The following is a 14,900-nucleotide window of genomic DNA, read 5'->3' as shown; positions in this document are numbered from 1 at the left end:
TACATCTATGTTCCTTTCACAGTGACAACTACGCTTGTCCTCACTGTGTGTGTGTGTGTGTGTGCATGCGCACACGTGATCTAGAACCCAGATGGGGAGAGTCCATCTGAAACACAGATCAGGTCATCAGTTCATCAGAAAAATAATAGTTACAAGAACAACAACTCAAGAAGCAAGTCCCCTCTTCATTTTTCTTCCCTTTCTCTGGCTCTCCACCTTCCTTGCCTCAGATCTAAAATTCACCTGAAAATGAGCTGTTATTCCCTTTCCTTGTATTCTAAGTAAAGTGAGTATAAGCTTGCCTTGTATGTTTGTTATTTTTGTGTCACCTTGAATTTGAAACTGAAATCCCTAGAAGGCAAAAAACAACTGCACTTAAATTTTTAGTGCCCTAAAATATTACACAAACTATTATTTAGGATTCTGCTTGATCTTGTGCCCCTCCTTCCCTGACTCGCCTTTCTACGATAAGATGTTAATGATACAGGGAACTCACCTAACAGCCTTCTCTATCTGAATACAACCATAACCAGGATGCAGGCCACAAAAACCTTCTGAGTAGCCTAAGTACACATTATAAAAACCATGCAGTAAAGGTGTCAATAATTCATAATATCAAAGAATTAAAGGAAAACTGCATAATAATATTAACAAAACATTTAAAAGCCTTTAATGAAATTAAATATATACTAACAAAAATACAGTGCCATATATAGATCTTATATCATAGATCACTTGAAATCTATATGATTCTATTAACCAATATCACCCTAATAAGTTTAATTAAAAAAATTTTTGAAAACCCACTTGTGCATGAAAGACAGTCTACTAAAAACCAATAACAAACATGAAACTATACTGAAGTCATTTCCAATAAAATGAGGAGCAAGACAGGAATTCCCAATTTTACCTCTTTTTGTCAAAACTGACTTAAAGGTTTTAAACAATGCAAGAATTCAAAAAAAATGAAATAGTCATCATATATATTGAAAAGAAGAGACTAATTTCTCTTTATTTGTAGATGATGAAATAACTTTAGCATTTGCCAAAAAATAACATTTAACTAAAAAATGTGTAGAGTGACTGAATAAGCAAGTGAGTACAGGGTGGGGCAGAAGTAGGCTTACAGTCTTTGCTGTGGAAAACAATACAATAATTAATGAACAATAATACAAGAATGCACTCTGTGTTTCATGTACTCACAACTGTAAACATACTTTGCTCCACCCTATATTCAAAAGTAAGTTTTCCTTTATATAAAAATACCCAGTGAGAAACTGAAGTGGGATTTTTCAAAAATTGTAAGATGCTTACAAGTAAATTGAACAAAGTGCAGAGTCTAACTGAGGGGAAAAACACCCCGCAGTGTCTTATCAAATGTCATAAAATTAGACCAGAATTTTAGAAAGAAAAAAATTAAGGAAGAATGTCGAAGGAATTCTTAATTCATAGATATCAAAAATAATGACATCTAATATTTATACAGCCCTAGACATCCCTCAAATTGAGATCACTAGTATTTATACAGCTCATAGAAATCACTCAACTATAGTAACAGCTGATACTAATGTTTCAGCACTGTTCTAAGTGTGTCAATATACTCATTTAATCCTTAGAATAATCCCAGAGGAAAGTGCAATTATTATTTGAACATTATTGATGAGGACACAGGTTCCAAAATCTTTGTTTTTAGCCATTATACTCTTCTGCCTCTCAAGTCTCTTTTCTTTAATTTTATGCACACATCCAATGAGCTTGATTGCCTTGCCTTCCAGAATGTAACAGATTACAGAGCAAATCAGAAGACCTAGGGAGAGCAAAGCTCTCTGGGTTAACAGCTTATCATCTACAAAAACTGACCAACAGTGAATGTAAGAACCACATGAACACAGAGTACAGGGTACAGATGATGTAATGTAAATTGTACACCTGGAACCTGTATAGTTTTGTTTTTTTTTTTTAAAGATTTTATTTATTTATTTTTAGAGAGGGAAGGGGGGAGGGAGAGAGAGAGACAGACAGACAGACAGACAGACAGACATCAATGTGCGGTTGCTGGGGGTTATGGCCTGCAACCCAGGAATGTACCCTGGCTGGGAATCGAACCTGGGACGCTTTAGTTCCCAGCCCGCGCTCAGTCCACTGAGCTACGCCAGCCAGGGCACCTGGAACCTGTATAGTTTTGTTAGCCAGGGTCACCCCAACAAATTCAATTAAAACAAACAAGCAACAACAACAACAAAGAATCACGTGAGCTCAGTCCCTTTCTCCTATTTCATGAGGGACCAGAAAGCCTTGTGAGTCCCATCCAAGCACAATAAAATGACTGATATTCTTAATAGAATTCTGACTCATAAGAAGGCAACATTACGTGTCACATACTTTTTAAAGATATCTAAGTACACATCTCATTTAAAAATAAATCTATCTGAAAATATGTATATGGTAAAAAGTCTGGTGCTTGAAGTGGCTGTCCCGAACACTCAACTGTTCACAATGACACATTCATTGTAGGTTTTGAGTGGTTGACATTTTTGTTGTTATTATTTTTAGTGCTTTCTCTGTATCTTCAATTCACCATCACTGTCTATGATTCAGTTTCTGTGCACTGAGTTGGGAAAGAACCTGCCAATTATTCAAGCACCTCATTAGTGCTGTGGAGTATTAGAGAACAGTCACAGACACACGGTAGCGGAGGTGTTCTCCAGACCTTTCAAACATTTTCCTTTCACGCCATTACAAACAGAAATACAAGACTGTCCCTTACCGTTCCCCTGTGTATCCTGGACTGCAGTGACATTGGCCTGTGGCAGCATCACACGACCCTCCATTATGGCACTGACATTCTTGTGAACAGTTCTTTCCAAAGCGACCCTCGGGGCAAGGCTGACCACACACTGTGCCCTGCATTCAAAGAGACTTGGAAAATTAGATGGGCCTCCAGCCAGGGAAGGGCCAAAGGAGGAGGGAGAATCGAGAAAACAGAAAGGGAAGGGGAAATATGGGAACAGAGTTGCAAGAAAGTCGGAGGAAGGGGATTTTAGAACAGAGAAACTCTGTTCATTGTCTTAAAAAAAAGTTAGAAATTTTAAATTGACTTATTTACTTGGTAAGCCTAAATCTCAAGACACACTCAAAGGTGCTGGAGTAGCCCTGGCTGGTGTGGCTCAGTGGACTGAGTGCTGGTCTGAGAACCAAAGGGTCGCTGGTTTGATTCCCAATTAGGGCACATGTCTGGGTTGTGGGCCAGGTCCCCAGTGGGGGCACACAAAAGGCAACCACACAATGATGTTTCTCTCCCCCTCTTTCTCCCTCCTTTCCCCTCTCTCTAAAAATTAATAAATACAATCTTTTTTTCAAAAGGTGGCAGAATAGTAATCTTAAGAAATGCTGACCCATATAAAAAAACTAAACCTTAAGATAGAGTTACATCAAATTATTACAGTAACCTAAGGAATGTATAAATCCTTCTAAGTGTTCTTCCTTGTGTCTTACACATACAATAAGTCAACAATGCTGACTGAGCAGCCAGTACAGAAACAGCAACATCTGGTCCAAATGGAATATCCAGATGCTTTCCCATATGTTCTAGAGAAAATACACATTATCCTTGGCTTTATTTCTTGTCATGTAGCATAACATAAGATTGAAATTTTGTGTACCTGAATTAACAATAGCATTGCCCAATAAATACTTCTAAAGGAATGAACCTGGACACTTTATTTCAGAAGAAAAACACTTCTATTTTCAGCAGGTTCAACAAACATCACTGGGCCAAGATCAATAGGAAGGCTTCTTTCCCAGTGAGAAAAATCAAGAGTAACTTGGACATGTCTCCCACCCTAGAGACTGTCCATCTTGTCGTATTTATTCCAATCCCATGCGGAAGAGAATAAGATACTGTACCCATAAATCTAGGAAATATTCTGCTCTTTTCTACCTCACTTGGCTACATAACTTGGCCTTATAGCTTATCTATTTATTGGGGGTGTCGTTAGAGTAAACAACATGTCGCAAGTAATAGGAATTTTAAAAAATGTTTTTTAACTGTTGGAAGCTGTTGCTTTGTTCTCCTTCTCTCTAAAAAAAGGCAGACTGTGGGCACTGTGAAATTGGAGGCTAGCGAGCACCAGATGGTTTTGTAAATGTTTATTCTGGAGAGCATAAGAAAATACATTTCCTCTAACTCCTGGCTACCCACAAAGGCAGTTGGTGTGCTAATTAAGTCTCCTCTGGTGGTTTCTATCTATCTACAAACAGGGAAAGTTCTTCCACAGACTCTTGGAACAGAAAAAGCCTTTGAGAGATGATTCAAATCAATGTCTAACTGAGAATCATCTGTGTGCCAGGCAGAGTGCTGAAACTCGGAGAATCAAAGATAAGGTCACAACCCTTATTAGCTGACAATGTGGTGAGGGGGACGGATGCAAAAATAACTCTAATCCCTCCATGAGCCCAACGTATAAACATGACTGAAGGAATAATATACTAAGGACCAATCTGGGGAAGCAGGGGTTCTGGTAAAAATTCTACTCTCTTAGGGATTTTATCTGCTCAGTTTGTAACAGACTGAGCAGCAGAGATGCTGTTGAAATGTTTATGAATAAGGATTAATGTAAACAAACAGCTTTAAAGAGGACATTATTTCTGCTCGTTGAAATACATATGCATGTGTAAGTGAATAGAAAGTGTGTTCATCTGTGAAAAACACCTAGGATGATGGAGCAAATAAAATGCTTAAAGTAGAAGGATAAGATGGAAGCTCAGTCGCACACTGGGAACAATGACCTGAAGCACTTGGTAGGGAACATCGACCGAGGTAGGGGGCCCAGAGTAGAGGCGAGGCTCCCCCGGGCTGGTGGAGACTCTCTCACCTACTGGGACGCACAGTTTAAGCCTGTGATTACCATTGTGCCACATCATGACCTTAATCAAGAAAAAAAGAGCTTCAACCTCAAGATGAGGCAATACACACTTAATGACTACACAAAAGTCCTAGGAGTAGGAAGCCTACAGCTCCTCATTCAAAGAACACATAGTTCTCCCCAGCAAAATCCTGCTCCTACCAGGGACAAAGCAACAACCAGTGTTAACAAAAGGCTGAATATAAGAAATGAAAGAAGAGAGAGTAAAAGATAATTCAACATTTCTACCTTGGGCCACTAAGAGAAAAATGTTGGTTTTAACTAAGATTGTTTTTTTGTTTTTGTTTTTTTTAAGGTAGGAGAGGAGTAGCCTTAAGGAAGCCTTGGGTGTGCCAGTTTGGTTTCATCAACCTTGACTTTGGTGGGCCTGCCTGAACCACCTCAGTGCTCCTTCCCCTGTTCACCTTATCACTGGCACTCAAGAAAAGGCCCCCTCGCTCTGACTTTGCTGCTTCACTGAATTTCTTCAGGCCCTTCCTCTAGAATCAGACTTTGTCTTACCTGCTTACCATTCCCATCTTGGGTCTGCTGTTTGTTTTTCGCTTGTCCCATTGGTCTGAACATCTTGACCTCCCCCTTACTTCCTGTGACTGCCACAGGGAAGTGGACTCCAGTTCTCCTTTGCTCTCTGCCTACCACAAGGGCAATACCAGACCAATTCCATCCCAAGTCTGGGTCCTAAGGCTCCAACTTGGGCATCTCCCAGGCAGATGGTGGCTTCATCCACAGGTAATTGAGGTGGGCGTATCTAACAGGATAGTGAAAGATACACGTCTGGGCAAGTTAAGATCTGGGAAAATCAGCATATGATTGTTAATGCCACAGGTCTGGGTGAGATTTCCAGAGATTTATAGCAAGAACAGAGAAGGATAAGACTGAAACTAGATAATACTGCAATCAAGTGATTTGGAGGAGGGGGAGGATCAGGAAAGAAGATCTCTAGTGGGAGGTAGGAGAGGGGATTATCAGAAAAATGGAAGGAAAAGAGATTAGGAAAGGGAGGGGGAGAAGTGAGGAGGTCAAAAGCTTTGGAGAAGTGAAGCTAATGAGAATGGAAGAGTGGAATGAGGATGGATTTGGCAATTAAGAAGTCACTTCTCTGTAACCAAGCAAGAGCAGCTCCCCAGCACTCACAGAGATAGAAAAGGACCATGAAGTCAATTGCTCTTTTATTTTTTGTTTGTTAATGAAGGAAACAGACATTGGTCATTCATTCTTCTGCCTTCACAGACTTATACACAAACCAGCTGAGAGAAATATAAACCAATAATACTTCCCCATTTCAGAGAAATCTAGTTAGTAAACCAGTTCTGACATTGTGCATTCCACAGAACATTAAGCTTCTGTGATGCTACATAAAGGAAGAGTATCACGGTCAAGGTCAGGGAAGTATGCTGAGTTATAGCTTCCTCTTGCCTTATGATTCTAAAGGCTGAAAAGTTCTATAACACTTGGGAAACCTGGTTTACCTGACAGTGCCTCCAGATTTATATGACCAGATAACGCTTTTCATATAACACATAGTCTGTTGAGAATAATGTTCTCAAAGAACAATAGTGGTCCACAGAACATAGTTATGAAAATGATTATTTAAATATATCCAGAGTTTAACAGCTCTGGCTGCCGGGTGTTAAGAGGAGTTTATATCCTGAGGGGAACTGCAGAACAGATGGTCTAGTATCTTTTCCATGAGGACCCTTCATGCATTTCAAGTTTAGGATTGAATCCTCTTCTGCCTTCTCTGGACTGAAGTATTGTAGCTTTGAAATGGTTCGTATCTCCAGCCATCAGTGTAACTCTACTCTGTGCTAAAATCTTCCACATGCATTTTCACTTGAGTTTCATGAAACAGGTGACTTTGGAAGGGAGGAGGGGAGCTTACCAGCCAGCCAGGAGGGCAAGAGCACTCCCCCGTGACGTGATGACACACTCCTCCATTTTGGCAGGGGCATCTCTGCTCACACTGTGGACCGTGCTTGCCAGGGGGACAGAGATCCTCACAGCTGAGGGATTAATGGGCAACAAAGAACACCATTATTTATCCAACCACACAACCCTTAGGTTCACAGATACAACGGCACCCAGGGCCCTAACACAGACACGCTTTCTCTGTTCAGTATTGTCCATTTCATCAATTTCAAGAGCATTAATCATATTGGCTGGTAGGGCCTCAGAGGGGTCACCCAGTCCTTCCCTTTGTTTTGGGGTATTAGCTGTGGAAAACATTTCAGTCCGAGGAGAATCTGTCCTGAGAGTACCAAGGGTGACTCTCAGCTGGAAAAACACTCCTCAGTGTCAGGAGCTTTCCACGTAACTCTGATAAAGCCCACACGCTATGTTTGAAGTCTACTTTTGTTTGTGCATTTGTTCTGATCTCAAAGGAAATTGAAATGTTTGCACATCCCTGCTTTGTGCACATGTTCTTCATAATCAGTTTCCAGCATTCTCTCCCTCAGACCGACCAGTTTCCATGCCTTCAACCCCCTGCCCCATGTTCTGTGAACAAAACTTCTTCCCTAAGCTTTTGTCTGTTTTTGCTCTCCTGTGAAATCGCTCCAAGTTTCCCAAAGCCCTATTCAATTGCGGCCTTGATAAAAACCCATAGAAGCAATATTAACAATTAAGTAGGTTGGGATGATCATTCATTCTTCTGAAAATCAGAGTTTTCTAGGCTAATGCACTTTTTTCTTTAGCTCTACTTTAGAGCCCTAGCACTGTCAGCAGGAAGTACTTACCTAATCAGCCCCATTTCTCCCTGCCCCCAAGTTTTAGTTCTGTGATTTACAAGTGTAATTTTCTCCGCAAGGGAACAAAATTTTTCTGTCTCCTACTTTTTTGGCAAATTCTGTCTCTTACTACATTTGCTAATACAGATGCTCCTCAACTTACAATGGGGTTACATCCAGATAAACTCATCATACATTGAAAACATCATCACTGCAAAATGCATTTAATATACCTAACTACTGAACATCAGAGCTTACATAGCCCGCCATAAACATGCTCAAAACACTTCTCTTAGTCTAAAGTTGGGCAAAATCGTCTAACACAATGAATATACTACAGAGAATCAGATGTTTCTGAGAGGCGGCTGGGGAGTTGCAGCTCAGTGTAACTGCCCAGCATCACCAGGGAGTATTATAGCACATATCAGTAGTCTGAGATAATGTCAAAATTCAAAAATTCAAAATCTGAAGTACGGTTTCTACTGAATGTGTATTGTTTCATTATCCTGTAAGTTGAAAAATCACCAAATTAAACCACTGTTAAGTTGGGGACCATCTGTACAAGCGAACCGAAGAAGGCCCCTCCCACAAAAGGAAGTAGGGGAGGTCAAGGGGTTGCTTCATCGTTCTCCAGAAGAAGTTAAATGATCCATGTGCACATATCCCACACAGATGTCATGTACATGCCTTGTATTCACAAAGCAGCATTCGTATCTATGGGCATTAAATAACCCAGTTAACATTTTATCCTGGGCTATTTCTAACATCTTCTCCCTTTCCTCTTTTCTAAGGCACTGAACCCATCCACAGAGAACAGAGCAACATGGACCATTAACGCCTGCAGTGTAAAAGGAATGTGGTTGTGGGAGAATCAAAGTGGAACTTCAAATCTGCCCCGAACAACCCCCAAATATTGCCATCCAGTACAGCATCCTGCCAAAGCAAAGCAGGGAAGCTGGCCCATAGACTCTGCTGGGCTCTGGCCCATAGACACTGCTGAGTCAAACAACAGGATCATCTCAGCGACCACTGCTGGCCTCCAGATCTGTGCCTGGACTCAGGCAGCTATGGAAACAGGAGCCCAGGAATAAGACAGCAGCAGCAGCAGCGGGGGAGCGGGGATGAGCTCTGCGTGCTGCTCAGCACTATGCCACTTACAAGGCTCCAGTGTATCCAGGTGGGCAGCGGCATTCCCCTGTGACGTGATCACAGGTGGCTCCGTTCTGGCACTGGCATTTCTGGTGGCAGTCGTTACCGTAGGTGCCCTGCTCACATCGGTCCTCGCAGCGCCAGCCCCGGAAGCCTGCAGCGCAGTGGCAAGCCCCCGTGATGGGGTTGCACAGAGCCCTGTTTTTGCACTGGCAGCGGCTGCTGCAGTGAGGCCCCCAGTGGTCGCCGTCGCAGGCTGAGGTTGGGGAAGAAAACGTGGCATCAGAGTGTGGGATGGGTAATGGCAAGCTCTTCAGAATTAGCCTCCCTCTCCCTCGGAGAAAGTGGCTTGATGACCCCTTCATCACCATTCCTTAACTGAGCATCAGGGCCCCAGCACTGACCCAGGGCAGTGTCTCACACACTAAGGCTCAGTACTAGGCGAGCCACTTCCCATCTCGCCACTGCTTCAGCGTGGCTACCTTTTCCAGCCGCCTTCACTCAGCCTGTTCCATGCACTTGGAGTGTGGAGTCTGGTGTGACTAGAGTGACTGGCCAGGGGAAGGCGTGAGAGCTTGTGGGTAGAGATGAGGCTGGCTAGGTAGGTGGTAATGGTCAGCTCATGCAGGGGTTTGATGTGTGTAAGAAGTTTGTACTGCATCTTTTCGACAAGGAATTGATAGTAAAGGATTTTAGACAATGAGGAACACTACAGATTTGAGATTTGTTTCATGGTAAGGTCAGCTGGCTACAGTGTGAGGAAGGAGCTGCCACTGAGAGAAGGGCAGTAGACCAGGAACTCAGTGAGGGGCTGACCTCAGGTGGTGGTCATGAAGACGGGAGGGGGGGGCTGCCCCTCTCCTGCTGCAGGGCCGGGCTGAGCTCTCTCAAGGGAATAACTGGTCTGCTTTCCAGGTATCACTCAATTGGGAGGCAAGCAGAAAAGGCTGGGGAATAAAATGACTAAAATGTTTAAATTCACTGACTTATTTAAAAAATAAGACAACTCTGACACAGAAAATGAATAGCAAATAAAGAAATAATAGGTCCACAAAACCAAGTAAGACAAAGGCAGAAAACAGCATTTGAAAGATAGATCTAAAAGTACAGTTTCAAGGAAAAGGATGAATGGCTGTAACTCATGTCGGTGAGTAGGAAAAAGGGGAGCGAGGAAGGAGAAGAGAAACTCAACCCCAAGCAGTCTAAAAATTATAAAGGGCAACAATAAGCAAAACCTACTCTTAATATGCATTGCCTAGCCAGCCGTGCATTTATTTATTAATTAGATGCTATAAAAATCACTAGGGAAGATGCACCCTACCTAGAGCTGTTAGGATAAATTGCTTTTATGATTAAAAAAAAGTATTATTTCATAAAGAGTTTGTGACTTAAACAGATCTGGAAAAAACTATTTTAAAAAACTAGGTACACAGCAAACAATGTATTAGACATACAGGATTCATCTTCCAATATGAGCACCTACCTTTCATTTCATAATATCAAAAGGTTTAAATGAATAATTCTGTTTTTAATCAGTGTGGCTTTCATCTCATTAGTACTTTAATAAACATACTTTAACACAATTAAAAACAATGAGAGAAAATTATTGAACCTAAAGCAGATTAAGAAAGCAATTACCTAAGAACTCAACAGTCTTCTTTCACAAAATAAGATTAGGAGGTAGTTTCAAGATGAGATTTAAGCCTAATTGTTATTCATAGGAGTTGTTGCTTTTATTGCCTACAGATATGAATAAAGAAATTTTTTTCCAATTTTAACTCTTTCCATCTAGAATGTATTCTTTTTTTTTTAAATTACCTCTCCTGTTCCTTTATATCGTCTCAGTTATCCCAGTTAGAGAAGTATCTAGCCTGTTTTTAAGGTCCACCAAAATAAATTCCATAGTCCTATTGTGTTCCCTGGTTCATCAACCCTAAGAATACAGAAAAAGCTACACTCCATGCAAGCCGAATCTGATATCCTATAATTTGATCCCTTTTCCTCCTTTCCTCCTTACAGGACAGTTGGTTCATCACTATTCTCTATACTGTATATAAATGATCTCATTCCTGGAACATGGATGCATCCGTGACCCTGCTCTTTGCTAGACTAAATACTATAGCCCGATCCTTTCACTTATTTTTTGAAAGTTTATTCAGCTTCACTCCTTTTCTTTACTAAACCCTCTCCAATGTTTCCATATCCCTCTTAACTTCCAGGAGCCCCAGATATTAAATACCTATTTTTTTCCCTATGTATAATGGAGGAATAATCAATTGACATAAAAAAAAACAATTTCAGCTAATAAAATTACCTTGATAAGGGCATCAAGATCAAGTGAAAAGCATTCAAACATGATCAGTTATCCTTTTTCCCCACTACGCACTGTGGTGAGAGTGGGCCGGAGCCCACACATTTTAGGGAATACGACGACGACAACAGGCGCGTGGGAGGAAGAGGTGCTGAGGGGACAGAGCTGGTCCTCTGACCCGTTTCCACATCCCATTCAACAACTTCCTCCCAGCAGAGCAATCAGGCAGAAACCAGTTCTATCTTCTTGGGATTCAGTTTAAAAAAAAAAAGGGAAAACCCTAAATATATCTCATGATAGAAGCAAGTTTATAGCATGAATTGATAACTATCAGCATCAAAGAAAGGGTTTCAGGCTTTTAAAGAATCATGTCGATGCAGCTAATGTCCTGGCTATGATGAAGCACTGTGGCATGCTTTGAAGTGACAGTTTCTCCCCTCGGGGCTGGGTTTCCCTAAAAGGTCCCTGATACATGGGCCTCGAAACGTGTTCACTGGGCACCAACATGGGCTATGCTGGGCGTGGGGGGGATCCATATACAGAAGTTTACAGACGAATAGGCAGGAAGTGGAAGGAGTAGGACACAGAAGCCTGGCTTATAAATTTAGCATCACTGTGACTTCCTTTCCTTTCTTCAGTTGTCATGTTTAACCACTACAACACACCCGTCTTTCAATGTATCCCAGTGAAATGCACAGTTCATCGCACGAAAGCAAGCTTTCTTCTCTGGTTACTACAAATACAAGGGTCTGTAGACTGTGTAGACAAGAGGCAGAATGTGTTCCTTATGTTTAGTGCCAAGCTAACCAATTATCCTGAATTTAAGTACTGTGTTTGGAAAGACAGTTTCAAGAGAATCTGAATTCAAATCATCTGACATCTTTTACTTAACACTTCACCCTAATCTCAAGGGACGAGTGTTCCACTCCACAAGAGAAAGTGATTGGTGTGTTTGCTCAAGCTGACCACTTTTTTTTATGTAGTTAACATTGAAATAGCTTGAATATCCTAATAGGAAAAGGTAAATGAACAAAATTTTGTTTCAGATTTGAAAAAACCCAAATGCAAGTAAGGGAGTGATGACTCACTTTCAGCATCACTGTCATTTTCTGTTAGTACAGTTAGAAATGAGCTGTTGGATGCAAGGCACCCAGATTCCTGCAGGCATTTCAGGAGACAGCTTAATGAGGGTCCAAGGCAGCATGGACAGCTTGCTCTATTAGGCTCTTCTAATAAGTTGGAGATAAAAGGGATTTATACTACCGAGCAATATCAGAAGTACACGGTCCATGCTACAACCCTTGGTGACACCTGGCAGAGCACCGAGCCCTCTGACCCTGGAGCCCTGATGACTGTAACTTCCGGTGACTACAGGAACCACAGGTCGCATTCATGGGCTGGGTGTGGAAATTTACTCAAATGATAACCCTTAAGTACCTGCCACGTGCCAGCCCTGGTACCAGGCCTAGAGCTGAAAGAAGAACAAAAGGGCGTGCTTCTAGAACCTTAGACTTTAGTAGCAATGGCAACAAGTTACTAGGCAATAAAATAGCCTGGATAAGCAGTAAGGTAAGGATATGGACTCAGTGCAACTGAAAACGCAGAAATGACAACCAGTGTTGGTGAGTCAGGAAAGGCTGTCCAGCTAAAATGATGTCTCAGCTTGGACTTAAAAGCAGAGTGTGCCATGTTCAGGTAAAGGGTAGAGGATTTGTACTCACAAAGAGGGGGGAGTGGAAGGGGAGGGAGGTTGTAGGAGGTATTACATTTAGAGTGAATGATATATGCAACCACCCAAAGGCTTTTAAATAGCAATCTATGAATGCCTTCTTGGACTTCTACACTGTGGTGCCATGGCCATTATCATCTCTCTTAGCCACGTGCACAGCAAGAAGAAACAGAAAATACGTAGAGATGGAGAGATACTAGACAAGTCCTTCCCTCCATCTGTCCTCCCTAGTCTTTTAAAGTCTGCCCAGAAGCCTCCGGTTTTCAGGTGCATTTCTCAGACCCAATCCGAGATGCTCTCTGAAAACAGCACCATATATGTTCTATGACACCCACTTATATCTCCTCATACCTCTCAAATAAGACTGAATTTCACAGGTGTTTAGACACACTGATACCCTTTCTTAATCTTGGCAGTTAGCAACAGAAGGTTCCATGCCACCATGGTCCATCAGTCACCTGGCTGACTGTAGTGGTTGGAAGCCATCTGACCTCAGAGACACCAAACTGTGGAAAACTTCATACCCTGAGTGAGGAAGTAGGGTAATAACAGTGATGAAGCTGATACAGTGGTGGCAATAACCTCTCCCTTCTCATGAGAACCAGTGCTCTCAAGTGCTACTAAGGGTGAACAGATTACCACATCCATTTTAGAGATGAGTCTGGAAAAGTGGATCAAAAGCTCTTCATTCACAAATTCCTCTTTTGGTATTTTTCCAAAAGACATAAATTTATGTGTGTAAAGACAGTAACAATGTACAATAATTAACTAATTAATAACATTCACCATGCACCCATAGCCACCATTCGGAAGCACTTGAAATAGAGGAACTCTCACAGGGACCCTATGAGGTGTTGTTATTTCTGTTTTATAGATTAAAAAACTGTGATCCAGGGGACTTGCTCAAAGTTGCACAGATGGCAGGCAGTGAGACACAGGACCTCCTGTCTTGCGAGTCTGTATTTTAAACCACTGTACAGGGTGGGAAAAGGAGATTTACAATTGTGAGTATGCAAAACACAGACTTTTATTCTTGTATTATTATTTAATTAATGACTGTATTATGTATTTGTGTTATGTCCATACAAACAACTGTAAAACTACTTTTGTCCACCCATGTATTTTACATTTTACTCCTTCCAAAGCTATAAGGATGTTTATCCAAGCACTGTTTATAATAACAAAAAAATTAAAACAACCTAATTTTCTAGTGATAGAAGACTATTCACTTGGAATAATCATATAATGGAATACTATGTATCAATTTAAAGTGATATTATAGAAGAATATTTAATGAATTTGAAAGACATTAGCAATATCATAATTATAAAAAGTAGATTAAAAATGATAGGTACCACATGATTCAATTTTAGCATTATATTAGAATGAACCAGATGAAACTGTCATTAACATTAATTTTAACTGTCATTAATAATTTAGGTCAAAAATGGCCAAATATCAGCACTTATATACAGCTGAATCCAACGTCTGGGGAGGGAGGGGGAAGCAGGCTAATGAGAAAGACAGAGGCAGAGAGACAGATGTTGAAAAGCTCCATTGTCAAATGGTCCCGTCGGATATCTCCAGGTCTTAAGAGTGTTTCTGAATTTGTGATTTTTTGTATTCATTCACTAACTAGATGTTCTACATTTTCTGCAATCAACATGTGTCCTTTCGGCACTCTGAGAAAAGCAAGCAAAAATTAGGCTTAAGTGGTTTGATATGCTGAACATTTACGTTGTGCAAGGTCTGTGCTCCATGCTTCGCACACCTCCTTCCATTCCTCACTGCAGTTGTAACAAGGTGGGCATCATGATCACATTTACCACCTGGAAGGTATTCAGGATGAGAACATTTCGGTAAAATGTCCCAAGACACCCAGTTAGTAAGTGGTGACACCAACATTCAAATCTAAGACTTTCTGCAAACAAAAGTCCAAGTACTTTTCAGGAAACCATTCTGCTGCTGAAGTAGTAAAATTATATATTTTGGTTAAACATAATTTCCCACAATTGTTTTTCATCCAATGTGATCTACTAAGGCAGAGCAACAAATGATAA

At 41.1% G+C, this 14,900-nt stretch overlaps 1 protein-coding gene across 2 annotated transcripts in view; it reads right to left on the bottom strand.

Annotated features, from left to right (window-relative positions):
- MEGF10 (multiple EGF like domains 10) overlaps positions 1–14,900 on the bottom strand; it is a 173,835-nt gene that overhangs the window by 52,356 nt on the left and 106,579 nt on the right. For both annotated transcript variants that reach the window (XM_045838135.1, XM_045838134.1), the window contains exons 6-8: positions 8,810–9,056; positions 6,808–6,928; positions 2,768–2,904 (exon numbers count right to left, since the gene is read on the bottom strand). In XM_045838135.1, coding sequence (XP_045694091.1) covers positions 2,768–2,904; positions 6,808–6,928; positions 8,810–9,056 — 505 coding nt within the window. The remainder of the gene's footprint in view (positions 1–2,767; positions 2,905–6,807; positions 6,929–8,809; positions 9,057–14,900) is intronic.

This window comes from Phyllostomus hastatus, unplaced genomic scaffold, assembly GCF_019186645.2.
Source record: "Phyllostomus hastatus isolate PE091 unplaced genomic scaffold, TTU_PhHast_1.1 phas_contig_254, whole genome shotgun sequence".
In the NCBI taxonomy this organism is placed as follows: Eukaryota; Metazoa; Chordata; class Mammalia; order Chiroptera; family Phyllostomidae; genus Phyllostomus; species Phyllostomus hastatus.
The sequence above is the reverse complement of the archived record's forward strand: the minus strand, read 5'-3'. Positions and strand labels throughout refer to the sequence as shown.